The sequence below is a fragment of the Euphorbia lathyris genome, chromosome 5, assembly GCF_963576675.1.
Source record: "Euphorbia lathyris chromosome 5, ddEupLath1.1, whole genome shotgun sequence".
NCBI classification, from domain to species: domain Eukaryota; kingdom Viridiplantae; phylum Streptophyta; class Magnoliopsida; order Malpighiales; family Euphorbiaceae; genus Euphorbia; species Euphorbia lathyris.
Window position 1 is genome coordinate 68,353,642 of NC_088914.1, and position 23,737 is coordinate 68,377,378.

The 23,737-nt window shown below is 34.5% G+C and overlaps 1 protein-coding gene and 1 long non-coding RNA gene across 2 annotated transcripts; one reads left to right on the forward strand and one right to left on the reverse strand.

Annotated features, from left to right (window-relative positions):
• Nucleotides 1–10,291: 10,291 nt before the first annotated feature.
• On the forward strand, nt 10,292–12,607 carry LOC136230102 (uncharacterized). Its single transcript, XR_010689263.1, has 2 exons — nt 10,292–10,512; nt 12,112–12,607. It is a non-coding gene; the product is annotated as an uncharacterized lncRNA (long non-coding RNA).
• A 441-nt stretch (nt 12,608–13,048) lies between these two features.
• Nucleotides 13,049–14,728, reverse strand: LOC136231181 (protein PHLOEM PROTEIN 2-LIKE A10-like). The gene is made up of 2 exons (XM_066020487.1): nt 14,579–14,728; nt 13,049–14,415 (listed from the first exon to the last, which is right to left on the reverse strand). The coding sequence occupies exon 2, from the start codon at nt 14,332–14,334 to the stop codon at nt 13,213–13,215; it is 1,122 nt and encodes a 373-aa protein (XP_065876559.1). The 5' UTR covers nt 14,335–14,415; nt 14,579–14,728; the 3' UTR covers nt 13,049–13,212.
• Between the last annotated feature and the right edge of the window lie 9,009 nt (nt 14,729–23,737).

Here is a 23,737-nt window from a genome sequence, read left to right on the forward strand (position 1 = left end):
ACTTTATTATGTCTTTTTGTTTTATTTTATGTGTTCTTTTGTTTGAAATCAACATATTACATAATGGTGTTTACATGAACCCTGAGTGATAAAATTTGATCAGGATTTATATAAACACTACTGTCATATTTTACTAAATCTCTTTTTCGTTTGATTAGTATTTAGCATCCATAATTATTATTTTTTCATTCATATCTTTTTTAGTGTAGCACGAGGAGAAATAATTGTCAGTGCAACATATAGCATTAGATCTACGTTATTTCGGTAGGATCAATTCAAAAAGGTTTCAATGATGCAATATAGATTACAACTATCTTTCTGTGGCTTTGAGTTTGTGGAAAATATTAGAATGTCATTCAATTTTTTTAGAGATAATAATAAAAGCTAATGTTGGATCTTAACTATCAGCTTAATCTTTTGGTTCAATTGGTTCATTCACGTTGTATCAGAACCTCTTAGACCATTTGAGTGGTGAGAGATCGAATTCTGACAATCAATTTATTGATTAAATTTTAACACACGATAAGATGAGTCTGTGTTTTACAAGCTTCAAGCTTAGGGGGCATTCACGTGAGAGGCATGTCAGAAATAATATCGATGTGCTAGAGGCGATGATAAATATTCTTTCATCAAAACCAATAAAATATTAATGAAACTATTAAAATTACTAATTTAACCTTAATCTTTCTTTACTTTCTATGCAAAAAAAATATATCTTTCTTTTTAATTTTTACAGCTTAATTAAAATTATTTTCATTAATAACTAAACATCTCTCTTACAATAAAATAAAGAAAAATGTAAGAAAATATTACAAAAAAATGTGTTTGTAATACAAAATAACATAAAATGAACAAATAAACTTTAAAAACGATATGTACATGAGAAAAACAGAGGGAGTAATACTTAACATTTTTCTTTATTTTAGTAATACTTAACCTTGTCAATAAAGGGGATTAAGGAATTGTTGCAATATAATAAGGGGACGTTTGGTTCGGGATCTTTAGGAATGAGAATGGAAATGAGAGGGTTTCATTCTGTTTATTCTTGTTTGTTTAAAAAAAATTCATTCCCTTTACCTATTTTAGATTATGGGATTACCCCATTTTAGGTTAAACTCATTACCTCAAGCCATGTAGGGAATTTGATTCCCTTTTCCTAAACATATCCAAACACATAGATGAATTAATGCTTATTTCTTTCCTTTCTTTTAGTTTCCCTTTTTTTGAATAATTTTCTCTTACCTCTTGTGAACCAAACACCCCCTAATAATAATAATAATAGAAAAGCAGAATATGCAATGATCTTTACTTAAGGTATTGTTGGGTACCTTTCCACATATATTTTTATCCCAAAAATGAAAAGTCAAATACGGTGCTAATATTTTTTTATGTTACCTAACGTATATTCCATGTACAGAATCTTCTATTGGATTTTTTCTTTTATTTTTTAAAAAGAGAGAGATCGGTGCATAATAATAAAATATACACATGTTTAAATTAATTTTAGAATAATGTCTTAATCACAAGGCTCAAAAGTGGTAATGCTATCTATGCTTGTAAGAAACAAGGGATGGTCGTACAATTAAATTAATATTAATAATACATATAACACCAGAGAAAATAGAAATGAAAACTTATATATTAATTTGGCTAATATATATATAAGCCCTTCAAGATAATGAAGGGACCTGGGATATTGATTTAGAATAACTAAAGAAATTCGATGTGCTGGTAAGGGACTTAATTGGCATTTTGCTTAATTGATTAGCAACTTGTAAGATACTATTAATAATATGGATTCGCGGCTTCTAATAATTTAATTTAATGTGTATTCACATCTTAATTTATCCATTAACATTTTGACCCAATAAGATTACACAAAATTAGTAAAGATACCCAATCATCAAAAGTTATAAAAAGAAGGGAATTGTTTGAATTGCAATTAGAAAAATATATATATATAGAGCTGAAAACCCTTTGGGTAGGTAAGGTATATTAGGAATTCCAATTCATATTAATTTATTGGGGCTAATTTCCTTTTTCTGATTTAAATAAAATAAAATTAGTTGAGCCCATTTACTTGCCTTACCTGAATTTTCTCAGCCTTTCTGTATTGAGAGTGGCCCAATGGCGTACTACAGTACAGTAAACCCTTATACCACGTTGATCAATTTTGAAATTAAATTAAAATAAAATCACAACAAATTCATATTGTGAATGCCGAAAAGTAACTCAACCATTACAATAAAACTTTACTAGCTACCTTAGGAGTTCAACTGATACGGGTATTTCTTTAAGGGTTCGAGTCCGGACGAAGGAGTTGGATGAGGAACGAAGCACAGATGAGCACGCGATGAAGAAAGTGACAAAATAGCCCCCACATGGCATGCCACCTATCCCGCACACCGTGTGGAGTGGGGTTTGGCCTGAGAAGAGTTGCCACGAGGAGTTAGGACGAGCGAATTCACGTACGGAAGGCAGAAGCTCTGCCACACGTCGTGTGGAGTGACCCACATGTCGTGTGGCTTGATCCAGACGTTGTATGGGTTCATTCACACACTGTGTGGTGTGTTTCCTGCACCAAAAAGTGCCATGAGACATTTTTGCTAGTTTTCTGCTACTCTGAAAATTACTGTTCTTTCATTCATGTATTTACTATTTTGCCATTTAGGGTTAATAACCTAAATGTCATTTGTGTTCTTCCTTCCCGTTCTACCCCTCTCACTCTCTATTATTTTTAATCCTAGCTAGGTATTTTAGTTTTTGTCTTTTAATTTGAGAGAGCTATATAAGACTCCCTCTTTGTAAGGATATGAAGTTCTTGTTAAGGTTTCAACCTTCAACAATGGAGGATCTATGATTTCCTACGGTTTAGTCCGTAAAATCCGGGATTAACTCCCTCTAATTTAGCCGGAAAAGAACCTTCTTTGTTGATTTAAGAGTAAAATCAACTCGTCCGAAACCGATCCGTAAGAGTTGGTATCAGAGCCGATCATTTTTCTAACGGAGACTTCATCGACAATGATGCAACCGAGTTTTTCACAAGCCTTAAAAGAGTGTCTTGAAGCTGGGACAAGGGAGATAGAGCTTGAGTATGCCAAGATGATGAGAAAGACAAGAAAGAACTTGGAGCAAGAAGAGATGGAAAGACTACGAAGTAGCCGGAGACGACAACGTCGAGCCCAATGGAAAAAGGAGGAAGAAACCTCCATTTTACCTCCTAAAGAATCATCCCAAATTTGTCCTCCATTATACAAGGAAGAGGTAAAGCCAAAACTTTCATGAGACTAAATTCGAAACCAGATTACAAAATATACATATTATCATTAGTAATTAGTAAGGTAAAATCACTCTCTGAAATTCAACTTCCCTCTTGATTGCTCCCCAAGTGTTTACAGTAGGATGTAGTGTTGGAAAAATGATAAAAAAAAATATCAATTTTACATTGCTATTATTTGTCAATTTGAGGTGCTTATATATAACAAAAAAAAAATGGAGTTTTGAATAACTTGAAGCTTACACCACGAGATTTTTCCAACGATATAGTATAAACTCAAAACGGACGAGTGATGAATGAGAAAATAGATGCTCAAAGTACACCATTTGGAATATTTTTATCCAGAATAAAAGAAAAAAAATCCCCATCCCACGTAGAAAAAGGAGAAGCATTTTGTTGGGTTTATATAGAATAAAGTTTTAGAAGACTTTAACTAATAATAACCCTAGATGCTCTCACATGTACAAGGGGGAGTGCAATCAAAGTCTCACTAGGTTGGGGGCGCATCCGAATAACGCGGTTGATGCTAATGTCGTACCATAATGGAGCCTCTTGGACTGTCAAATTTTGCTTCGACCAATATCTTTTATTTCGTAAGAAATTTACGTTTTGGGGTTTGTTGTTACTTTATCATAACTAAGTCTCATTTAATAAATTGATTTTTTTAAATTAATTCAAGGGTAATTAATTTATTAGTCCCTATATTTTGATAAAACACACTGTTTCGTCCCTATATTTTCAAAAACACATGGTAAAGTCCCTAACGTTTTTCTCAGTGAACTGTTTAGTCCCTAACGTTTTTCTCAGTGAACTGTTTAGTCCCTGCCGTTAGACTCTCATGAAGATTCTGTTAGTCAATTTGGATTTGCGTTCTTCTTTTCCTTTATTTTCCTTTCCTTTAAACTCTAATGCATCTGAAATCAATTTTGAATGTTCTTTTTCTTGATTTTCTTCTTAATCGTTCAAATTCGTAAGCATTGTATCGGTTCTTTTTCTTATTCTCCATACAAATAGCTTCTTCTTCTAAATTAGATTTCCTCTTCTAAAGTTTGAAGGTAAATAGTAAAGGGTAATTTCGTCATTTCTGAAGTCATAAACGGTAAAAAAATCTAACAAACAGACGGAAGGACTAAACAGTTCACTGAGAAAAAAGTTAGGGACCTTACCATGTGTTTTTGAAAATACAGGGACTAAACAGTATGTTTTGTCAAAATATAGGGACTAATAAATTAATTACCCTTAATTCAATAAAATATTTCCAAAAGTCGCCTCTGTTCCCATAGTTGTAAGACCCGGATTGAACAGGTCGGGTACGGTTCAATCGGAACCGATCACATTTGAGCTCGAGGAGGTCTAGTTTTTTCACCTTTGAAAATCGGTTAGGACTGTTCAAGTCATGATGCGCCTCGAGCTGCTGCTCAAAAGGCAGAGTTAGGGACCAGTGTACTCTAGCATTATCAAGTAATACTTAGGAAATCCATGTATCGAATCTACGAGAATTATATTGCAAGTATTAAATGTATTAAGGTCCCGTTTGGTACGCTGTAATGAACGTTGTAATGGAATACCCATTGCAATGGATGTTCATTACCATATTGGATTAGTCCATTTTTTTTATCGTAATGGAACCATAATTACATCACTCAATGGCTTAATAAGATAAAAAATAAATGATAAGTAGTCTAATATACTCAAATAAAAAATCAAGGACTTAATTAACCAAAAATTGAAAAATCACACGTCTAATGATGCATTTTGCCTAAAAACTATAGCCAAATTTTAGGAAATGATATTTCTACCATTCCTCGTTCTTGGTTTGTATGAATACTATTAGATGTTTTATATTTAGATGTTTTGATGGTTGATTTGAAGATTTTATAACTCAAAGCTTGCACTATAAAAGATAAATATGGATAAACTTTTCGGTTAACTTAGTTTTTTTTTATATCAATTAATGGATATAATTAATATTAACTTTTCGTCTTTGCACCATTTAGACCTTTGTAATGTATTACTGGCTGCTGATGGTTTTAGAAGTAATGTGGTAAGCTAGAATAGGAACACTTTTGGCCATATTATCAGGAGGAAACATAAAATTCTGAGTAGGATTGAAGGCATCCAACGTATCTTGGAAATCAGGTTTGACCATAGTTTGAGATGTCTCATTAGATCCCTTCAGAATGAATTGGAAGCTGTGCTTAGATAAGAGGAGCTACTTTGGTTTCAGAAATCAAGGAAAGCTTGGATTAAATATGGCGATCGAAATACGAGGTATTTCCATCTTTCTACTGTTATCAGAAGACAGAAAAATCGGATTGATGCTATCAAAGATCCTAATGGGAATTGGGTTTATGAGGATGAAGAAATTCGCTTCTTGGCCCTAAATTTCTACAAAGAGTTATTTAAAGAAGATCCGGTGGATTTGATGGGAGCTCTTTCTAGGTCTACGTTTTCGACGGTTAGTGAGGAGAAGATTGTTGAGGATTTTCACCCTATTGATCAGAAAGAGATTGGTTAGGCTGTGTTTAGCATTGGTGCTACTAAAGCTCCTGGGGTTGATGGGCTCCCGGCCGGCTTCTACCATAAGCATTGGGAAACTGTAAAAGAGGGAATGTTCAGTTTTATAAAAGGGGTTTTTGATGGTTCTGAGGATATTAGGCTTGTGAATAAAACTCTCATGGTCCTGATTCCTAAAGTGGAGAAGCCTTCCTCTTTCTTACAAATGAGACCCATTAGTCTGTGTAATGTGATTTATAAAGTAGGTACCAAAATCGTGGCTAATAGGCTTCGTGGTATCCTCCCTAAGATTATTAGCCAGAATCAAGGCAGCTTTGTCTCGGGAAGACATATGATGGATAATATTGTTATCGCTCAGGAGATGGTTCATTCGATGAAAATTAAAAAGGGTAAGCGGGGTATTGTGGCTCTGAAGCTGGATCTTGGTCTGGAGAGAGTTGGGATTCTGGATAATTGGAGGAGTTTGATCAAGGCTTGTATTTCGTCTCCTGTCTTCCAAGTTTTGATCAATGGGGACTTGTCTGAGGAGTTTACCCCTTCCCGGGGTATCCGTCAAGGGGACCCTATGAGCCCGTTCTTATTTGTTATTGCTATGGAGAGGCTTACTCATCTTATCCAAGATGCTGTTAGCACTGGGAGGCTTCATCCGGTTACCATTAATAAATTATGTCACCCGATCACTCATTTATTCTTTGCTGACGATGTGATGATCTTTGTGGAAGGAAGTGAGGAGCAAATTGGTGTCATCATGGATATCCTTACTAACTTTTGTTCTGCTTCTGGTCAAAAGCTTAACACCCAAAAGTCTAGGATGTTGTGCTCTAAAAATATGGATCAAAGGGTCTGTAAGAGAATGAGTGAGATATCCGGTATCCCTCTAACTAAGGCTTTTGGTAACTATCTAGGGGTTCCTCTCCATAGTGATAGAGTTTCGAAAGCTTCTTTTAAAGAGATCTTTGATAAAACCAATAATAAGTGTGCTAATTGGAAAGCTAAATCCCTTTCTCTGGCGGGCCGTCTTACCTTGATCCAATCAGTCAACTGTGCTGCCCCCAATCACTTAATGCAAGCTTGTAAGCTGCCGGAACCTATTCTCAATGGCCTTGATAAAATTAATCGTCGATTCCTGTGGGGGAGCTCGGAAGAGGAGAATAAAGTTCATCTGGTTCCTTGGAAGGAAGTCTGCCAACCTAAAGATAGGGGAGGTTTAGGGATTAGACAAGCCAGAGACAATAATAAAGTTCTGTTAATGAAGCTTCTTTGGAGAATGTGGCAATCACCGTCGGCTTTTTGGGTTCGGTTATTATGTGGAAAATACAGAAAGGATAAAGGTTTTGGGGGCCCAAAAGAGAGAGCCCTTAATTGTTCCTTTTTATGGAAAGGGGTTAATGTAGTTTTCTCAGAGTTTTGCTCTGGGATTGGTTGGTCGGTGGGCAATGGCAGATCAATTAGTTTTTGGAACGACACCTGGCTTGGGAAGAAGCCCTTATTAGAGGTGTGTACTTCTCCGCCGCCTCTGGAGACTCGTAATTGGAGTATTACGGATGTGGTGGACTCGGAAGGATATTGGATTTGGTCGAATTTTGAGGCTTACCTTAATCTGGAAACGCTCCTGAAGATTCGGTGTGTTAAAGTTAGTAGTAAGAAGGAAGATGAGGATATTCACTGTTGGTCCCTTACAAACAACGGGGCTTATTCTTGTAAATCCGCGTTTGAGGCGTTCTATCTCAATTTGGATTCTCCTCCTTCAGCTATCTGGAAGAACATTTGGGCCTTAAAAGTTCCCTATCGCATTAGGAGTTTTCTGTGGCTTGGTGCTAAAGATAGGTTGCTGACGAACGTGGAAAGGAAAAGACGCCATTTAGTGGAGACTGATACTTGTAGTAGATGCAGAGTTCAAGCTGAAACTACCTGCCATGCCCTTAGAGATTGTGTGAAGAGCAAAAATGTGTGGAGGGAAATTCTTCCGGCCCATTTGCTACAGAATTTCTTGGCCTATCCTGGTCATGATTGGTTTATGGATGGAGTTAAGGGTTTGTTATTGCCTGAAATGGAGCATGGTGCTATTATCTTTGCCGTTGTCTGTCACCAGCTTAAGCAGTGGAGGAATACTGATATTTTTGGAGAATGAGCAATTGTCTTTCCTAATTTACTTTCTTTTTTCTCTAAAAAAATTGATACTATTATTAAGAGCTTCAAGGAGGATAGTTTAGCTAATACTAGCAAGAGGGATGTTGTTCATTTATTGGGTTGGAGTAGACCTGGCGAAGGGACGGTAAAGTTAAATACTGATGGCTCTTGTCTGTCGGATGGCAAGATTGCGGCTGGTGGGGGTTTGAGAGACGCTGATGGTGCTTTGGTGTCTAGCTTTGCTCAGAATCTAGGTGTGGGATCTTCCTTCACTGCTGAGCTTTGGGGAATTTTCTCTAGGCTTAGACTCGCCAAGAGTCTGGGCGTGAAGAATCTTCTTGTGGAATCTGATAACCTTGAAGCAGTTAAAATTATCTCTGAAGACAAGGCTTTGTGTTTGAGTAACCAGAATTTAGTAAAAGGGATTAAAAGGTTATGTCCTTTCTTCGACACCATCAACTTTGGACATATCTTCAGGGAGCAAAACAGGGTTGCAGACCGCTTTGCTGCTGAGGGCCATGTGAGGATGTTAGGAGTCTCTACTTTCTCGTAGCCACCGAACTTCCTCTTTTCTATGCTCTCAGATGATCTAGTTGGGGTTAGCTTTCCCAGGCTAATCCCGGATTAGTTTTTTGGAGTTTTTTGTTTTTCGTTTTTTCTTTTCCTTACCTACAAAAAAAAACCTTTGTATGTATCTTTTTCCAAACACCTATTAAGAATTTACATAGCGGTAAGTTAGTGACTGGGGGCAGAAATGGAAAGTTAGTTATTTGCTATTGTGAATTCTATATAGACAGGAATTGCAATTTGCTATTGTGAACTCCATTTGATTTAATAGATTCTTTAGGATTTTCACCAATCTTTTGAAGTCTTCTAGTTCTTGTCGACATTATCTAGTTGATTTCATATGTAACGTTTCTCACTATGTCAAATTAAAGTTCATATATAATATTTGATACAGCTATCTATAATTTCACACACCAAACTATATTTTAAAATTTTATCACTTCATGATATCATCATAATCTTTCCTTTGGTCAACCTATTTTAAATTTTGATAAATAATTACTATATTATTTAATTATCAAATTTTGAATTGAGGGCTTTTGTTACAGAATAAACTTTTGATAAATAATTAATATATTATCTAATTATCAAAGTTTGAGTTGAATATATATAGTTAGGGATATAAACAGGGCAGGACGAAGTGGGGAATGCATTTCCTATTTCCTTCTCCGACTAGTTGGGAATTTTCCATCCCCGTCTCCACGAGCTAAATAGAGACAAACTTATCCACATACCCGTCCCCACGGGGATCCCCATTCATCATTTAGAGTTCCAAAAACGATATCCCTATTCTCAATTTTCCGTGGAAAATCACTGTTTATGTTAAAAAAACCCAGTAAAGACAAAAACGTTTAAAAAACAGTGGCTAATAATACAAGTATTAACAATTATTTTTCAAATTTTTCAAATCACAAAAAACTAAAAACTGAAAACAACCAATCACTTAATTAAAATGTACTTAAATCATATAAAAAATTCAATTATCACGGGAAATAATCAAAGATCCTCAACGGGGATTAACAGGACGGGAACGGGGATCCCTGTGAAGCGGGGATACCTTTCCCCATTCCCGCCTCATCCCCGTCACGAGGAATAAAATTATCCTCATTTCCATCCCATGAGGATCCTTATCGGGGATTCCCTATCACCGTCGGGACGGGTCACCGATGGGGATGGAAAATTTATACTCCATTTACATCCCTATATGTAGTGTAACTTACATTCATGGTCCCTTAACTTAAATTTTACTTTCTCTATAAGACAGCTCACCTTTAAAATTGTAAGTCTCTAAAATTTATTATTTATTAACATTAAAATCTCTTATAAAAAAGTGATAATAAAATGATTATCCGTGGTGAATAGGAGATCTAAAATTATTTTGAAAAACTTGACATAAGTCTATAATGTTTTCCTTTTACTAAAATTAAAGTCTCTTTTAGTAAATGATCTAAAATTGAAATCAAAATTATTTAGAATTACATTTTTTAGAAACCAAGTTTTCAGTTTTTCAAAATCATCATTTTTTTTTTTTTTAAGATTTGTCAACATCTAAATAAATCAAAACAATAAAAATTAAGAGAATTAAAGTATCTTAAAGAATGATTTTCATAACAATGATAGTTTACTTGCTATTGAAATGGCTAAAGGTTAAAATAATTTAATGTTAGTAAATAGTAACTTTCAAATTTGGAGTGTCACCAAAAGAAAAAAATAAAACCCAACTTGAGGGGTGTGGGTGTATTTTACCCCTATATATGTGGGTTGAAGTGAAAACGCAGATAAAAGACAGGGCTTCTGAAATGCAGGTTCATTAATGGGCTTCTGTATTGCAGGCTAGCCCATCTATATGGGATCCAGATCTGACTAAAGAAGAAAACCCCCTTCTTTCCAATAAAAAAAGAAGCTGGAAAACCCTGAAATTGGAAACCTGTATTTAATCCCAGAAGTTGAAAAATAAATCTTTTTGAAATGTTCTTTCGAAGCAGGTTTCTGTCTTTCCCTTTGGTTATTGGAGCAGTTGTGTAAGTCTCTCTCTCTCTCCTTTTCGCCTATGTGCTTTCTTCTGATGATACTATCATTTTACTCTTCTATGAACTCGAGTAGTAATTTTCTGATTTTGACGACCTTCTAACTTATATATTTTTGTAATTCCGATCACTCTTGACATTGATAATTGCAGTAAATTTAGTTAAAAAATCTGTATAACTTCGCTGCGTTAGCTCAATTATTTATGTTTTTCCTTTATATTTATGTCTGGCTGTTTTGCAAGTCAATCTCCCTTCATTTGACCATGAAATTGGATGTTTCTCCATCTGCTACATTTAATTTGAGAAGATTTAATTGCTGCTTTTGATTAGCAGCAGGCTACTTCCCCATTCTTAAGAAATAAAGTAATTGATTCTCTTTGATGATGTTGTTTGTAATTGAATCCTACGAGATCTGTAGAAACATATTTTGGTACCACTTCACCTTCAAGTGATATATCTATACCATTTTCGTTGAGAACCATATATCTTTTTTCTTTTTCATCCTTATAGTTCTTCAGTTTTCATTTAACCTGGTTCAGTTGTAGTTGTGTTTCTCTCAGCCAATGTTGTTGAAATGCCCTATCACCATCTGTAAAAAATTCACCAATCACCAGTATAGCTCCTTGATTTCATCCAGCTTGCCAAATGATGGCCTCTATCGTTTAAGAAGTATCTGTACGAGCTACATATGCATCAAAATAGTGGTAGCTACTCTTTTTTTTTTTTTTTTCCTGAAAAGATGTTTATTTTTGTTAAATGCTTCAGAGAGTTATTATTAACTCTATCAACCAAACGATGTTCTGTTAACATAAAAATGATGAAATTTATTTGCAATTATATATGTATTTTCCATAGTAGAGACACTCTCAAAACAAAGAACAAGACAAACAAATGACACATACAACTATATATGCATATGCTGTTTCACTCTGAGATTACTTTTGCATGGAAACTCTTCTTCATTAGGTTTCCGCGTTTCGTGTCTGTTTCCACTTCCGCTTCCATTACTGTTTCCGTTTTGTTTCCCGTTTCTGTGCATCATAGCTTTAATGTCTTGCTCGCTTGAGTTTTTTTTACGTCTCTGCAGTTCCTTGTCTTCCTGCCTGTGACTGATACTTGACAATAAAAAAGAAACAACTTATTATACTCGTTATGGCATTGGCATCCCATGTATACAATACTCTCATTTTATTGGTGGTTTATATGAATAGAAAATGTTAATTTGAATCATTTCTTTTTATTGTTGAGTATTAAAAAAATTAGTGTTTGCTCCCAAGCACTCAATCTGAAATATATTGATTAGTCTGTGCAATTTCTTTGTTAGAGTTCAGTTTTTCCTGGGCATTCACTTGAGCTTTTCATAAAATTTCTTCCAATTTTGCTTGGCTAATAATTTTTATTCATTCTTGAGCTAGAGAATACAAGTCTTTTGCCCCTACTTTTTTTTGTGGATCTTAGACTCTAAATTATATGTCCAATTTGGTCTGGCAGATAAAATAGGCTACAGTGAATAACACAGACAATTCATAAGCGTCCTTTCTAGTTCTTAAGCATTTTTTAGGCTTTGAAAATCATTATCCACGGATTATGCAGGATTGGAGTTGTCTCCGGGAAAGCAATATTCGGACAACCACTTGATGAGTACTGGAAAAAGAAGCTTCAGGAAGAGGCAGCAGCAAAAGAAACTGATTCAAAGTCCAGTTAGTAGATACAGCATTTGATTTCTCATGATTACTTCATGACAGTTGGAACCAAGGTTCCCGGAGGGAGGAAATAATCTTCTCCAGTTATACGGTGACAGAATTATTATATGAACAGAACTGACAGATATTTTGATTCTTATGTTAATCATAAGGAAGGTAGTTGAAGATTCATTTCGATCCCTTCCATTAGACCTTTATTTGTTGTGGTTTCAATATGATTATCTGATTCACACATTGTGGGTCTTTGATGTGGATAAAAGTAGGAAGAATTTCACAGCAGGCGACCGAAAAGTATCTTAGAAGTTCAAATACAAATAGAATTGAATTACCCTTTAACTGTGAATGTTATTTTGGAAACATTGAATTCAATTTTATTTTGCATGAAATTTCCTGTTTAGAAAAGTCAAAGCAAAGTATTGACTAGTTTTATTTAGAAGATAGAAGTCATTTTAAGTAAATTCAATACTTGAAAGAATTGGATTCCAAACAAATACATTACTAGTCTTTTTCTCATTGGATATGTATGAAACATGCATATCCATTATCCAGATAGATAGAACACCAACATGACGCTATGGATAACAAACCTTTTTTATACGTTACTAAACCATTACTTTAACCGTCTAGGTCCTCCAAATTCAGAAAAAAAGGTGATGTAATGTAGGAGGTGAGGTAAGTTGCATCATTGTTTTTCAATAAGCTCATTAAAGTTTTCTTTTTCGATAAAGTCATTCAAATCAATTCAGATAAAAGAGAAACTAAAATAGTAATGTGTTGGGCACGTTGAAAAGAACTTACTAGCGACTAAAAACAACAGACAATATATATGAACGACTGAACGAAATATGTTTATAATATAAGCAAGCTTTGCACATATGTTTCTAACATTCTTAAAAGTATAATAAGAATTGTGTACAAAGGTAATTATCCACTTGAAGTATTGAAACAATGAGATGATAATGAAAATGAAGTAGAAGCTTTCAATAATGTATTAAGCTGGCACTAAAACCCAAGCACCATCCAATATATGCAACCACAAAGAAAGACAAACAGTAATGAATACAGATGATTTTTCCCCAACATATCTCACAACTCCAAACCCACTTTCATGAACATATTCTGCACATCTTTTTACTCCATCATACAATTTCTCCACCAAAAATTCCAGAAATGATCTGACTGTTTCAAATGTAACCCTCCCTGTAACATCAACAACAAGCCTTCTATTACTTGGCACTGCCAATTTTGATGACACTTCACCAATCCACCCACTAGAAGTATCAGAAGTACTTGAACTGTGTAATTCAGAATCAGAACTTGTCAAAACTTGATGAGATGTTTTCACAAGTGTCTCAATAGCACCATTACAGACTGTTACAATTGCATCTGTTACTTCCTTTTCATGCTTTGGATTAGTCAATCCTGCAAACATTTCATCAAATGTATTGATGTGCATAGTCTTGTCTAGATAAACAGCTACAGCAGTGCTCACAAATAGCTGAATTGAATCACCAATTAGCTCTTTACACCTATTTCCACATATAACATCTATCCATTTAGTTGCAGAACTCTCTTCTGAATCAGTATTTATCTGATAAAATGCCATAACTAAGTTCCTGGCAAAGCTTCCAACAACAACAGAGGCAAAACCAGACACAGATGGGGTTGAAAGCTTATCAAACACCTTATCTAAGAAACTTGGACTGTCTCCATGATCAAATCCTGCAGTGGAGTTATAACCCTGCAAAATCCCCAAAGTTAAAGCTTGTGTAAGGCTAATTACAGATTCTGAAAACTCAATTGACCTTGTAACTTTGGAGATTTGCTTCATACTATTGGGGATTTGATCTGATTCTGATTGCAGAAAATGTTTCAAATCTTTGGAGATGACACCAATTGTATCAGCAGAATCAGAGATAACTTCTGCAATTGAAATTAAAGCTCCCAAAAGCTTTGAAATTCTTTCCCTTTTTCGAGCAATTGAGGGAGAGTGATAAACTCTATAAGCAGCAAAACTAGAAAAACCAAGAGCAGCAAAAACAGCAACCCATCTCTTGTTTCTCTTAGAATAATCAATGAGAGTGTTTTTCACTAACTGCAACTGCAAGTCCATATGACACCAATTCGAAAGAATCAAATGAACCCTAGTGCAGCAGTTATGACCAAAAGTCGGCTACTTTTTTGGGGGTTCTTCCTATTAAGATTAAAACAAGACGAAATGTTACGGTCAACTATTTATAGAGATTGATATTATCCTTATCCAAAACAAAAATGGAATCGGATTAATAATGGAACAATTGCAAGTGTTTATCTAAAAGGCACATAAATCGAGGAAGGAATTAAGAGATAGTGAGAACCTGGAAGAAAAGAGGAGGAATGACATCAGGACGGTTGCAGGGAATGAAGAAATTGGAAATTTTTCTTGAATGGAAGAAGAGATACGATCAACATCGAAATTTTAATAGCCACTTAATTATTATTTTTTTCAGTTCTTCAGCTTCCGCAGTTCTGCCATCACTGTGGGACTATTGACAAATAAATAATACTAATAATAATTTTTTAAATAATAATTTTGATATATTATTGTGTATAAAATAATTTTCATGATTGTAGCTTTAAATTTAAAACATGTAGAAAATTGTAATTTTATTTTTAAGATTTATTTAATCGTTTGAATTTATTTATTTTTTAATTTGCATGCTTAACAATTTTAGCTATTATCTTATTATTATTATTTAATTACAATGTGCATAAATGATGTTAATATGTGCCGTGTACTTAATGTATTTTTATGAATTTTATTATTATTGTTGTTATTATTATTATTATCGTTAATAACTAAAAAATAAACAAAATTTTCCTAAATTGAAAAAAATAGAATTTTTTTTTTCATATTTGGTTGAGAAAGTGTTTCTTGCCTTTTTAAACTTAATATGAACTAGTTTATAAAAAACTATAAAACATGACTCATTTTTAAAAATGGTTGCGTAAGAAAATTCTTTCCTTAGTGAGAATTTCTTGAGAGTTTTATGTGATTTTCTATGGAAATTTTGCATGTCGAATTATCCCCATCTCAGGTAGCTATTTTTCCTGATTTCCATGGTTCTGATACTTCCATCTCACCCACTATGATTGACTCCAGTCTTGAAAATATATTGGTCGGGTATCTCATGTCGCCCCATCGCGTACAATGATAAACCTTAGTTGGAACTATTAAGGGCTTGGCATCCCTCGAGCAGTGTTAGATTTTAAAAATCTTGTTAGGAGTTGTAAGCCATATTTAACTTTTTGTGTAGAAACTCGTGTTCATTATGCTATAATTGATGAAATAAAACATTGTCTTGATTATGATAGTTGTCTCTTTGTTGATTGTGTTGGAAATAATGGTGGTTTAGCTGTGTTTTGAAATATCTCTATTAACATCACTATCTCTAGTTTCTCCAAACACAATATTGACATGACTATTTGTGATTCTATATCTCCATTATGGTGGTATACGAGTTTTTAAAGTGTGTCGGTTGGTTCGAATAGGCATATCACGTGGAATCTTTTATTAATATATTATTTTTAAATACTTAATTGTGTTGTCAAACACATTCTTAATTGTGAGCATTTTGATATGTTTTTCATAACCGTATTAGTAACGCAGTAAACATTTAGAAATAATTGATGTTTTGAATGTTGGGACAGATCAATAATATGTCAAATAAAAGTAAATTATCTCATTCATTTTCTTTGTTAGATATGAGTAAAATTAATCTTGCTTATAAATATTAGAAGTAAAATTTTACTATCTTGTACATTAGAGATAATTTTACACTTCTTAAAAAAAATGATATGGAAAAATTTGAACTTCATCCTAGCGAAAATGGTATTTTCATTTTTTGTGAAGCAAAGTGACATATATCACCATGTGTGTGTATTAGACCTGTTCAAGGACCTACTGGCCCGTCCAATCCGCCCAGAGCCGTTGTATATAGGTTGGGTTTGGACATGCATAATTAGTTTTTGGTCCGGCCCGACCCAAGCCCGAATATAAGATGGGAGGGACTTGGGATTTATCTCAAAACCCATATTTAGCCCGGCCCGGCCCGACTTCTATAATTTATACTTTAAATTTTATTTATCGTTATTAAATAATTGTATACCATACAAGAAATCCGATCTTGTATCTTTTACTTTCACATTCTAAGATTAGTTTTTATCAGTTTTTTTGTACTGCTTTGAAATATTAAATATTATTAAAATGAAATTATATATTAGTGGTTGTGATTTGTGAAAATATTAATTCGTGCTTTTGTTTGTATGAGTTTAACATTTTACACTAAATTTTATACAGTGAAAAAATTTAAAATTCAATATTAAATAAATTTCAAAAAAAAATTATTGGGCGGGCTGGGCCGGGATTGGGATTTATAATTTTTTTCTCGGGCTGAACCCGGCCCGATTTTTAAACAGTGTGGGTTGGACTGAGTCTGGGAAGATGATTTTAGAGCTCAACCCGATTAAGCCCGGCCCGGACCATCCCAACCCATGAACAGGTCTAGTGTGTATCATAGGAAGGATGTGCTAGAAATTAGAAATGGGTTTATTCTCTTTTACATGTAGGCCGAAACCTCGTCCAAAAGGGTAAATTACACAATAATCATACTGAAAATAATATTTTGTTTTTAGTCAAATGATTAACTTTTATATGAAATAGATCATATTTATAATTTTTATTTTGAAAATGTCAGAGAAAAACAGTTTTTGTTTTTAAATTTAAACCTGGATAACCTTCTTCAAATTAACTAATTATTAGTAACTTTCTAATTGACAAAATTAAAAATAAAATTTATCATAACTATAAATAACATTTGATATATGTTTTTCCATGTAATTTCCTCCATCCAAAAGGGTACAGATTGTTCGGCCTTCTTCATTCTCCCTGTGCCCATCTTCTTTTATATATATATATATATATATATATATATATATATATATATATGGATTTCCTTATCTTTTATATTCTATTTAATTTTTCTTTTTTTTTGAAACATTCTATTTAATTTTTCTAATTTGGGATTTCCTTTGTGAATCTTTTGTATGTCCAATAGGATGGCCTACCCAATAATTGGCACAGATAAAATGTTGTAATTATGGCAAAAGCATGATTGAGTTTGGATTTTGGAACATGGGGTTTGAATGGAAAGAGAAAACTGAAATTGAAATTGAGGTGACACAATAGAGTACTATAACCATTGAATTATCTAATTATACCAATGTTATTTGAGTGCAGAGGATTTTTTCCTTTCTCTTTTTAAGGTTGCAGTTTAGTTGACAAGATTCTTCATGATGAAATAATCAACACCAAATAATTAGGACAATTTGAAGAACCTTTCATTTTGCTAGCAGAAATTAAGTTGTAATCAAATTGGGGACAAATAAAGAGCTTGATTGGGTATTGATATTGGCAAATAACTGATTGTGTCACCTGTATTAATGGTACAACACGGTTAAAAATAACGATAAAAGGATAACTAATTGTAACACGTGAATCAATGGCACATGCATGCCTCAACTCAAAAGTGATCATTTCGCTTTACTCAGTATAAAGCTAGCACACTCAAAATTTATGCGGTTCCGTCTAATAATGCATCTCCAACCTCACTCTTACACGTGTCAAGTATATTAATTACGACAAGTAAAACCATGTTTCCCCAAAATGCATCCAAGCATTATAAATAGAGGAGATTTGGGGCAGTCAAGGTCAGTGGCGGATCCAGGATTTGAAGGAGGGGGTCAAAACTCTATGTAAAAAAAATTTAGACTAATGTTTGTAGCCAAGAGCAAAAATACATTTAACGTTTTTTACCCCTAACGTCTAAAATGATGTAATTTTATCCCTAATATTTGTAGCCAAGAGCAATTTTACCCACAAAGTTGATAAATTGGATCAATTTTAGACACTATTATAACATACAATCATTTTTTTTTCTTTATTTTGCACCAATTGCATATCAATTTGTTCTAAAAAAAAGGATATACTGTTTTTTGTAATTTAATAATAAAATTGGATATTAATATTTATAATTTTGGTGAATTTTTTGAATTTTTTTTTGTCTAATTCGTACAAAATATAATATATTTTTAATATTTTTTCTTATTTTTTTCACATCCCAACATATGTTTGTGATTTGTTACTGATAAAATAACGCATGTGTGAAGTGTAGATGAAAAGATTCATGACCGAGAAGACAGTTTGATGAATTATTTCTCAAATTGACCCAATTTATCAACGTTAGGGGTAAAACTGCTTTTCGCTTCCAACATTAGGGATAAAATTGCATCATTTTAGACGTTAGGGGTAAAATTGTTCCTTACCCAAAATATTGGAGGTATTTTTGCACTTTAACCATTTTTTTTGGACTAATTTTTTTTAAGGGATGAAAGGGGGGGGGGGGGGGGCAAATGCCCCCTTTGACCCCCTGCATCCGCCACTGGTCAAAGTATCCCATTTGAACCTTCTCAGAATTTTACTTTCCTCTGTTCCATCATCTTCTTCATAAAATTCTACTAATTTAGGCATAGAAATGCATGTGTTTGTCCTCATTTAACATTTCCTTTCTCTTATTGCAGGTTATATCTACACCAGTTACCTATCAGGAAGTCCTTTCTCATCATTATCCACAACACATTAATGTGGTTAGTGTGGACTAACATAGTATCCATGACTCACAATAAGATCCTAGTAACCCCCACCAGTTATTCTTTCACTTTAACCCCACCTTCCTTTCCCAAAACTTCGAACCCCAAATCTCCACAAGATCTAGTAACCTCCCTTGACGCTAATGGGTGACACATCCCCATCCAGGACATAACCTAAGAGCTAGAGCATTTGAATAAATGTTTGGGTTCCCTCGATCCAAAATAGAGGCGGTTCTTTGATGGTATCACAAAAAAAAGAAAAAAAACTCATTTATACTATGGAAACGATCCAGGAGAATGTGAATGACTGAGAGGTGAGCATAACGTTGAGGTGGAACATAATAAAGCCCAACTTTGGGTGGCAGAGATGGAAATCAACTTGTCAAACCATCAAGGATCAATAGTATTTATCGGGCACCATATTGTCTACAGTTGTCTCAGAAATAAACAAACCTCGCACATATCTAAGCCTTCGGATCACAAAAAATTATAAGGAGCCAGAGCACAACAATCAAATACACTAGTACCATTATTCTAGGTACTCACGGTGATTTCTAATGAAATCAGCTGGAAAGAGTCATCAAAAGAAGAAAACTCCTCCATGAGACAAGCATTCACATCGCACAAGCTTTATCAGAGGTCGTCGTTCCCCCCATAAAAAGAGCCCCCTCAAAATCCGAACAAAATCTAGATCTCCATAGATAAGGAAGATTCATTCAACCTCAACAAGAGAGAGGTAAGCCGAAGGCTCAAATCGCTATGATGAATGCAAGGATTGATTCTCGGATTCCTGAAGTCACAGACACCAATTCCCCTCTCTACACTCGCATTTTAGAAGAGCCAATGATCCGTGGCTTAAAATATCCCTCCCTTAAAGAATATAATGGATTGGGTGATCCCACTATGCATGTAAAAAATCGGCAACTGCTGGAAATTTCACAAATGTTGTCATGTGTAGGCTATTCCCCACTACGCCGAATGATCCATTTGCATACTGGTATAAACAACTCCACACATGATCGATATACAACTTCAACCAGATGGCCATGGAGTTTGTGCAACATTTTGTAACCTAAATAATGGAGCATAAGATAATGAAGGATCTCAACTACCCGATCCAAGACTGGACTGGAACCCTCCATGAATGGGTGGTGATGTTCCAAAAGACAACAATCCACATATGACATGTTAATATTAATGTTGTAATCGACCCATGACTGCTAATTTTAAAATGATCTATCCAATGAGCTAACCACGTGATGGCCCGAGTTGTTCCCTGACCTCATGCGATGGGGTCGGGATTCTTTAATCTGGGAAGACATCGCCTCAACCACTATCAAAAGACAAACCTCTATAAGGCAACCAAAATGACCAATAACGTGCAAAGGGAGACAGTGATCGAAGAAGACAGAGGGAACGTCTTGGATGTGACTTTTCACCCCTTAGTGCTCCTTGGAGAGAAGTTCTATACTGGGTTGAAAAAACACAGCAACACATAACCCCCAAGCTTAAGCACTCTAGATGATGTAAGGGTATGGCACTGAAGATCGTAGGCAACTGGCCCTAGAGCTTAACAAGATGGTAGAAAAGGGATTGTTAGATTGTGTCCTAAAAAACTAATAAAATCACTCGCATAAGAGAATAAAACTCCCCATCCTTCGATTCGAGCATCCCAATAGGTAATCAACACTATGTCATTTTCCCTTTCACATGACACAAGATACATGACAGACATTTGTTTTCGTGTCGTCTGAATGTTTTTTGTGACAGTATTTTAACTCTATGTCATCTGAAGGCGAAATAAAAAAAATGCGCTCGATTACAGAATCATGTCATTCAAAGAAAACGCGCGTTTTTGTTAAATTTCACTTACTCATCAGATGACACCTGCAATAAATGACTGTAATTGTATACAGAAAACAAAAAAAGCGGCAAACGAAATTTCACTTACGCGGCCATATACCAAATTTAGGCGTTGGATGGTTTGACTGAAATTTCAGCTCGTATATAAACCCTGTATCTCACCCAAAACCCCATTTTCTAGGTTACGCAATATTGATCCCCTCTCATCTCTCTCTATCTCCATGGTTGATTCATGCAATCAGTGAGCTCGAAACACGGTACTGGTAAGTATCTATTGATTTTCATTGTTGCTTACTCTCTCTTTTCCTCATCCGATTTACTTTTGTGTATGTCGATTTCAGCAGCTGGAATAAGGATCTATTGATTTTCAGTCCTTGAAAGGGTTAGATCTCTCGCTTAGATACACTGATTTTATTTTATTCATTGTTAGATTCACCGCTGAGAAGCTTGAGTCTTTATCTTTTTTAACCTAGGTCAATACAGTGCCGGTTGCTGAAATGTTCTGATTTCTTTTTATTTGAACATAATATTTACATGGATAGTAAGAATGCTACATGCGAAGGCTGACTGAAGAGATTGTCAATCAATTCTTGCGTTTAGCATATGGGAAGATTTCTTTAACTTATTGAGTATATATTGTTGTTATGTTGGTTTGAACTGATTGGTTGCATGTATGATGTTGTTGTGGGTGGTGCTACTGAGATAGGTTTGCAATATATCTTCCACTTGGCTTGTTATCTGAATGAGTATGTGTATGTATATGAAGCATATTGGCTTGTTCATGCTTGATGTTCTGCTTAGGAAGCTAGAAGTGATTGAGTATGTTTGATGTACTATTTAGGAACATAGAACTCATTTATTTAGGAAACTAGCCTGATTTAGTATATATATTGTTATGTGGGTTTGAACTGGGCGATTACATATATGTATGATGTTGTGGGTGATGATGAAATGATTGGTATGAACTGATTGGTTAGATATAACTGTTTAGGAAGCTAGGACTCATAGAGTTTATGTATGAATGATCATTACGCATGTGGCTGATTAGGCATATTCTAAAGCTTTGAATGTTCATTGTGATTGGCAATACTCTTACATGGCTTGATATGTGTATGTCTATGAAACATGGCTTGTTTGATGTTCTGTTTAGGAAGCTAGATTGATTGAGTATGTGTACGAATGTTCATTTGGGAATTAGCTTATTAGTTACATGTATGATGTTATTGTGATTGGCCATACTCTCATGCTATGAATGTTCATTGAGTGAAATAATGTTCATGCATACAACATATGGTTTGTGAAGCATAGTCATATGGTCAACCTAAATCTCCATTACTATGTATTATGTCATTTAGCTTGTTATGCTTATGGAAAAGTATTTAACATGGCGATGAAGTTGTATGATTCTAACAACACAAGTTTATGACTAAGCTTGTGGTGACAGTATCATACATTTCATCACCATGCTAACTTCATCATGAACTGTACAATCCAAGTGGCAGGTACATAGTGGTGGCTTTAGGCAGGTACATAGTGATTCTAACAACACAAGTTTATGACTAAGCTTGTTATAGCATGTTAGGCATACTCTTAAAGCTGAAAATGTTATGAATAAGTAAGGAATAGACATGCACGAATAAGTTGTCTACTTGATATTCTGTTTAGGAAGGTAGCTGATTAGGCATACTCTTAAAGCTGAAAATGATGAACTTGCCTGATTCCTTTCTATTTTAACATGAGTTATGCTGATGAGATAGGTTTATAATATATCTTCCACTTCTCTTGTTATCTGATTGAAACCATTCAGAATGGTGATGGGTTTTCGATGCTATCAGTATAAGTTATGAACTTGTGGCTAGAGCATCGCATACTTCATCACCGTGCTCACTTTGGCATATAAAGGGTTATTTATGTGCATTGCTATTAATGTTCATTTTGGCATGTTATGTTCTGTTTAGGAAGTAGAACTGATTCAGTTTGTGTATGAATGTTCATTGGGCATGTAGCATGTTATGTGTCACTTGAATATACATATGTTTCATATCAATTTAGGAATAGACATAAACGAATAAGTTGACTACTTGTTATAGCATGTTATGGTACGTAATTAAACGAAAGGGTAAAACGAGATTAATTAGGTCTAACTGTATACGGTACGTAATTAATGAGCATCAATTGGTTTTGCAGATATCAAGACTTTGGGGATTCTAGACAATGATGACTTAGATATACATGCATATCAAATTGGATTTGGCTTCCAATCAACACCACCACGCCTCTTGAAAGATTGACGTATTGACAGATTTGGAGATGTACATTGCTTATTGTTTTTACCTTATTACATTCAGAAATTTGTCTAGTTCAAATGTAAACAGATTATGAGCATTAGTCTCCAATAAATTTAAAATCATTGATATACATAAATTCTTGTTTATTTGATTATTGTTCATTACCAGATTCATTCGAAGAAGAAGGCAAAGAGTGACATTTACGTTTAAAAAAATATCATCTAAACAACAATAAAAAGACATTAAAATAAAAGAATTTGTCATCTAAAATAAATCTATTGACATGATTGATTAAGATCTATGCCATTTGATACAAGTTACTACGACAGAAATTATTATAAAAACTATCACCGCGAATACCAATATGTCGATTTCCCATATAGCTACTTGACATTTTTAATTATTAAACGTTGTTGTCGTGTGACCAAGAGGTCACGGGTTCGAGTCTTAGGAGCGGCCTCTTGCCAAATAAATTGGCAGGGGAAGGCTTGCCCCCAGTACACCCTTGTGGTGGGACCCCTCCCCGGACCCTCGCTCAGCGGGGACGTGTAGTGCGACCGGGCCGCCCTTTTTTTTTAGTATGTCATATGATGACATTAAAGGTAACGTTAATAAATAAAAAGATGCATCGTAACAATATTCATATGACAGTACTAAACTAGGCTGATGTTATGTATA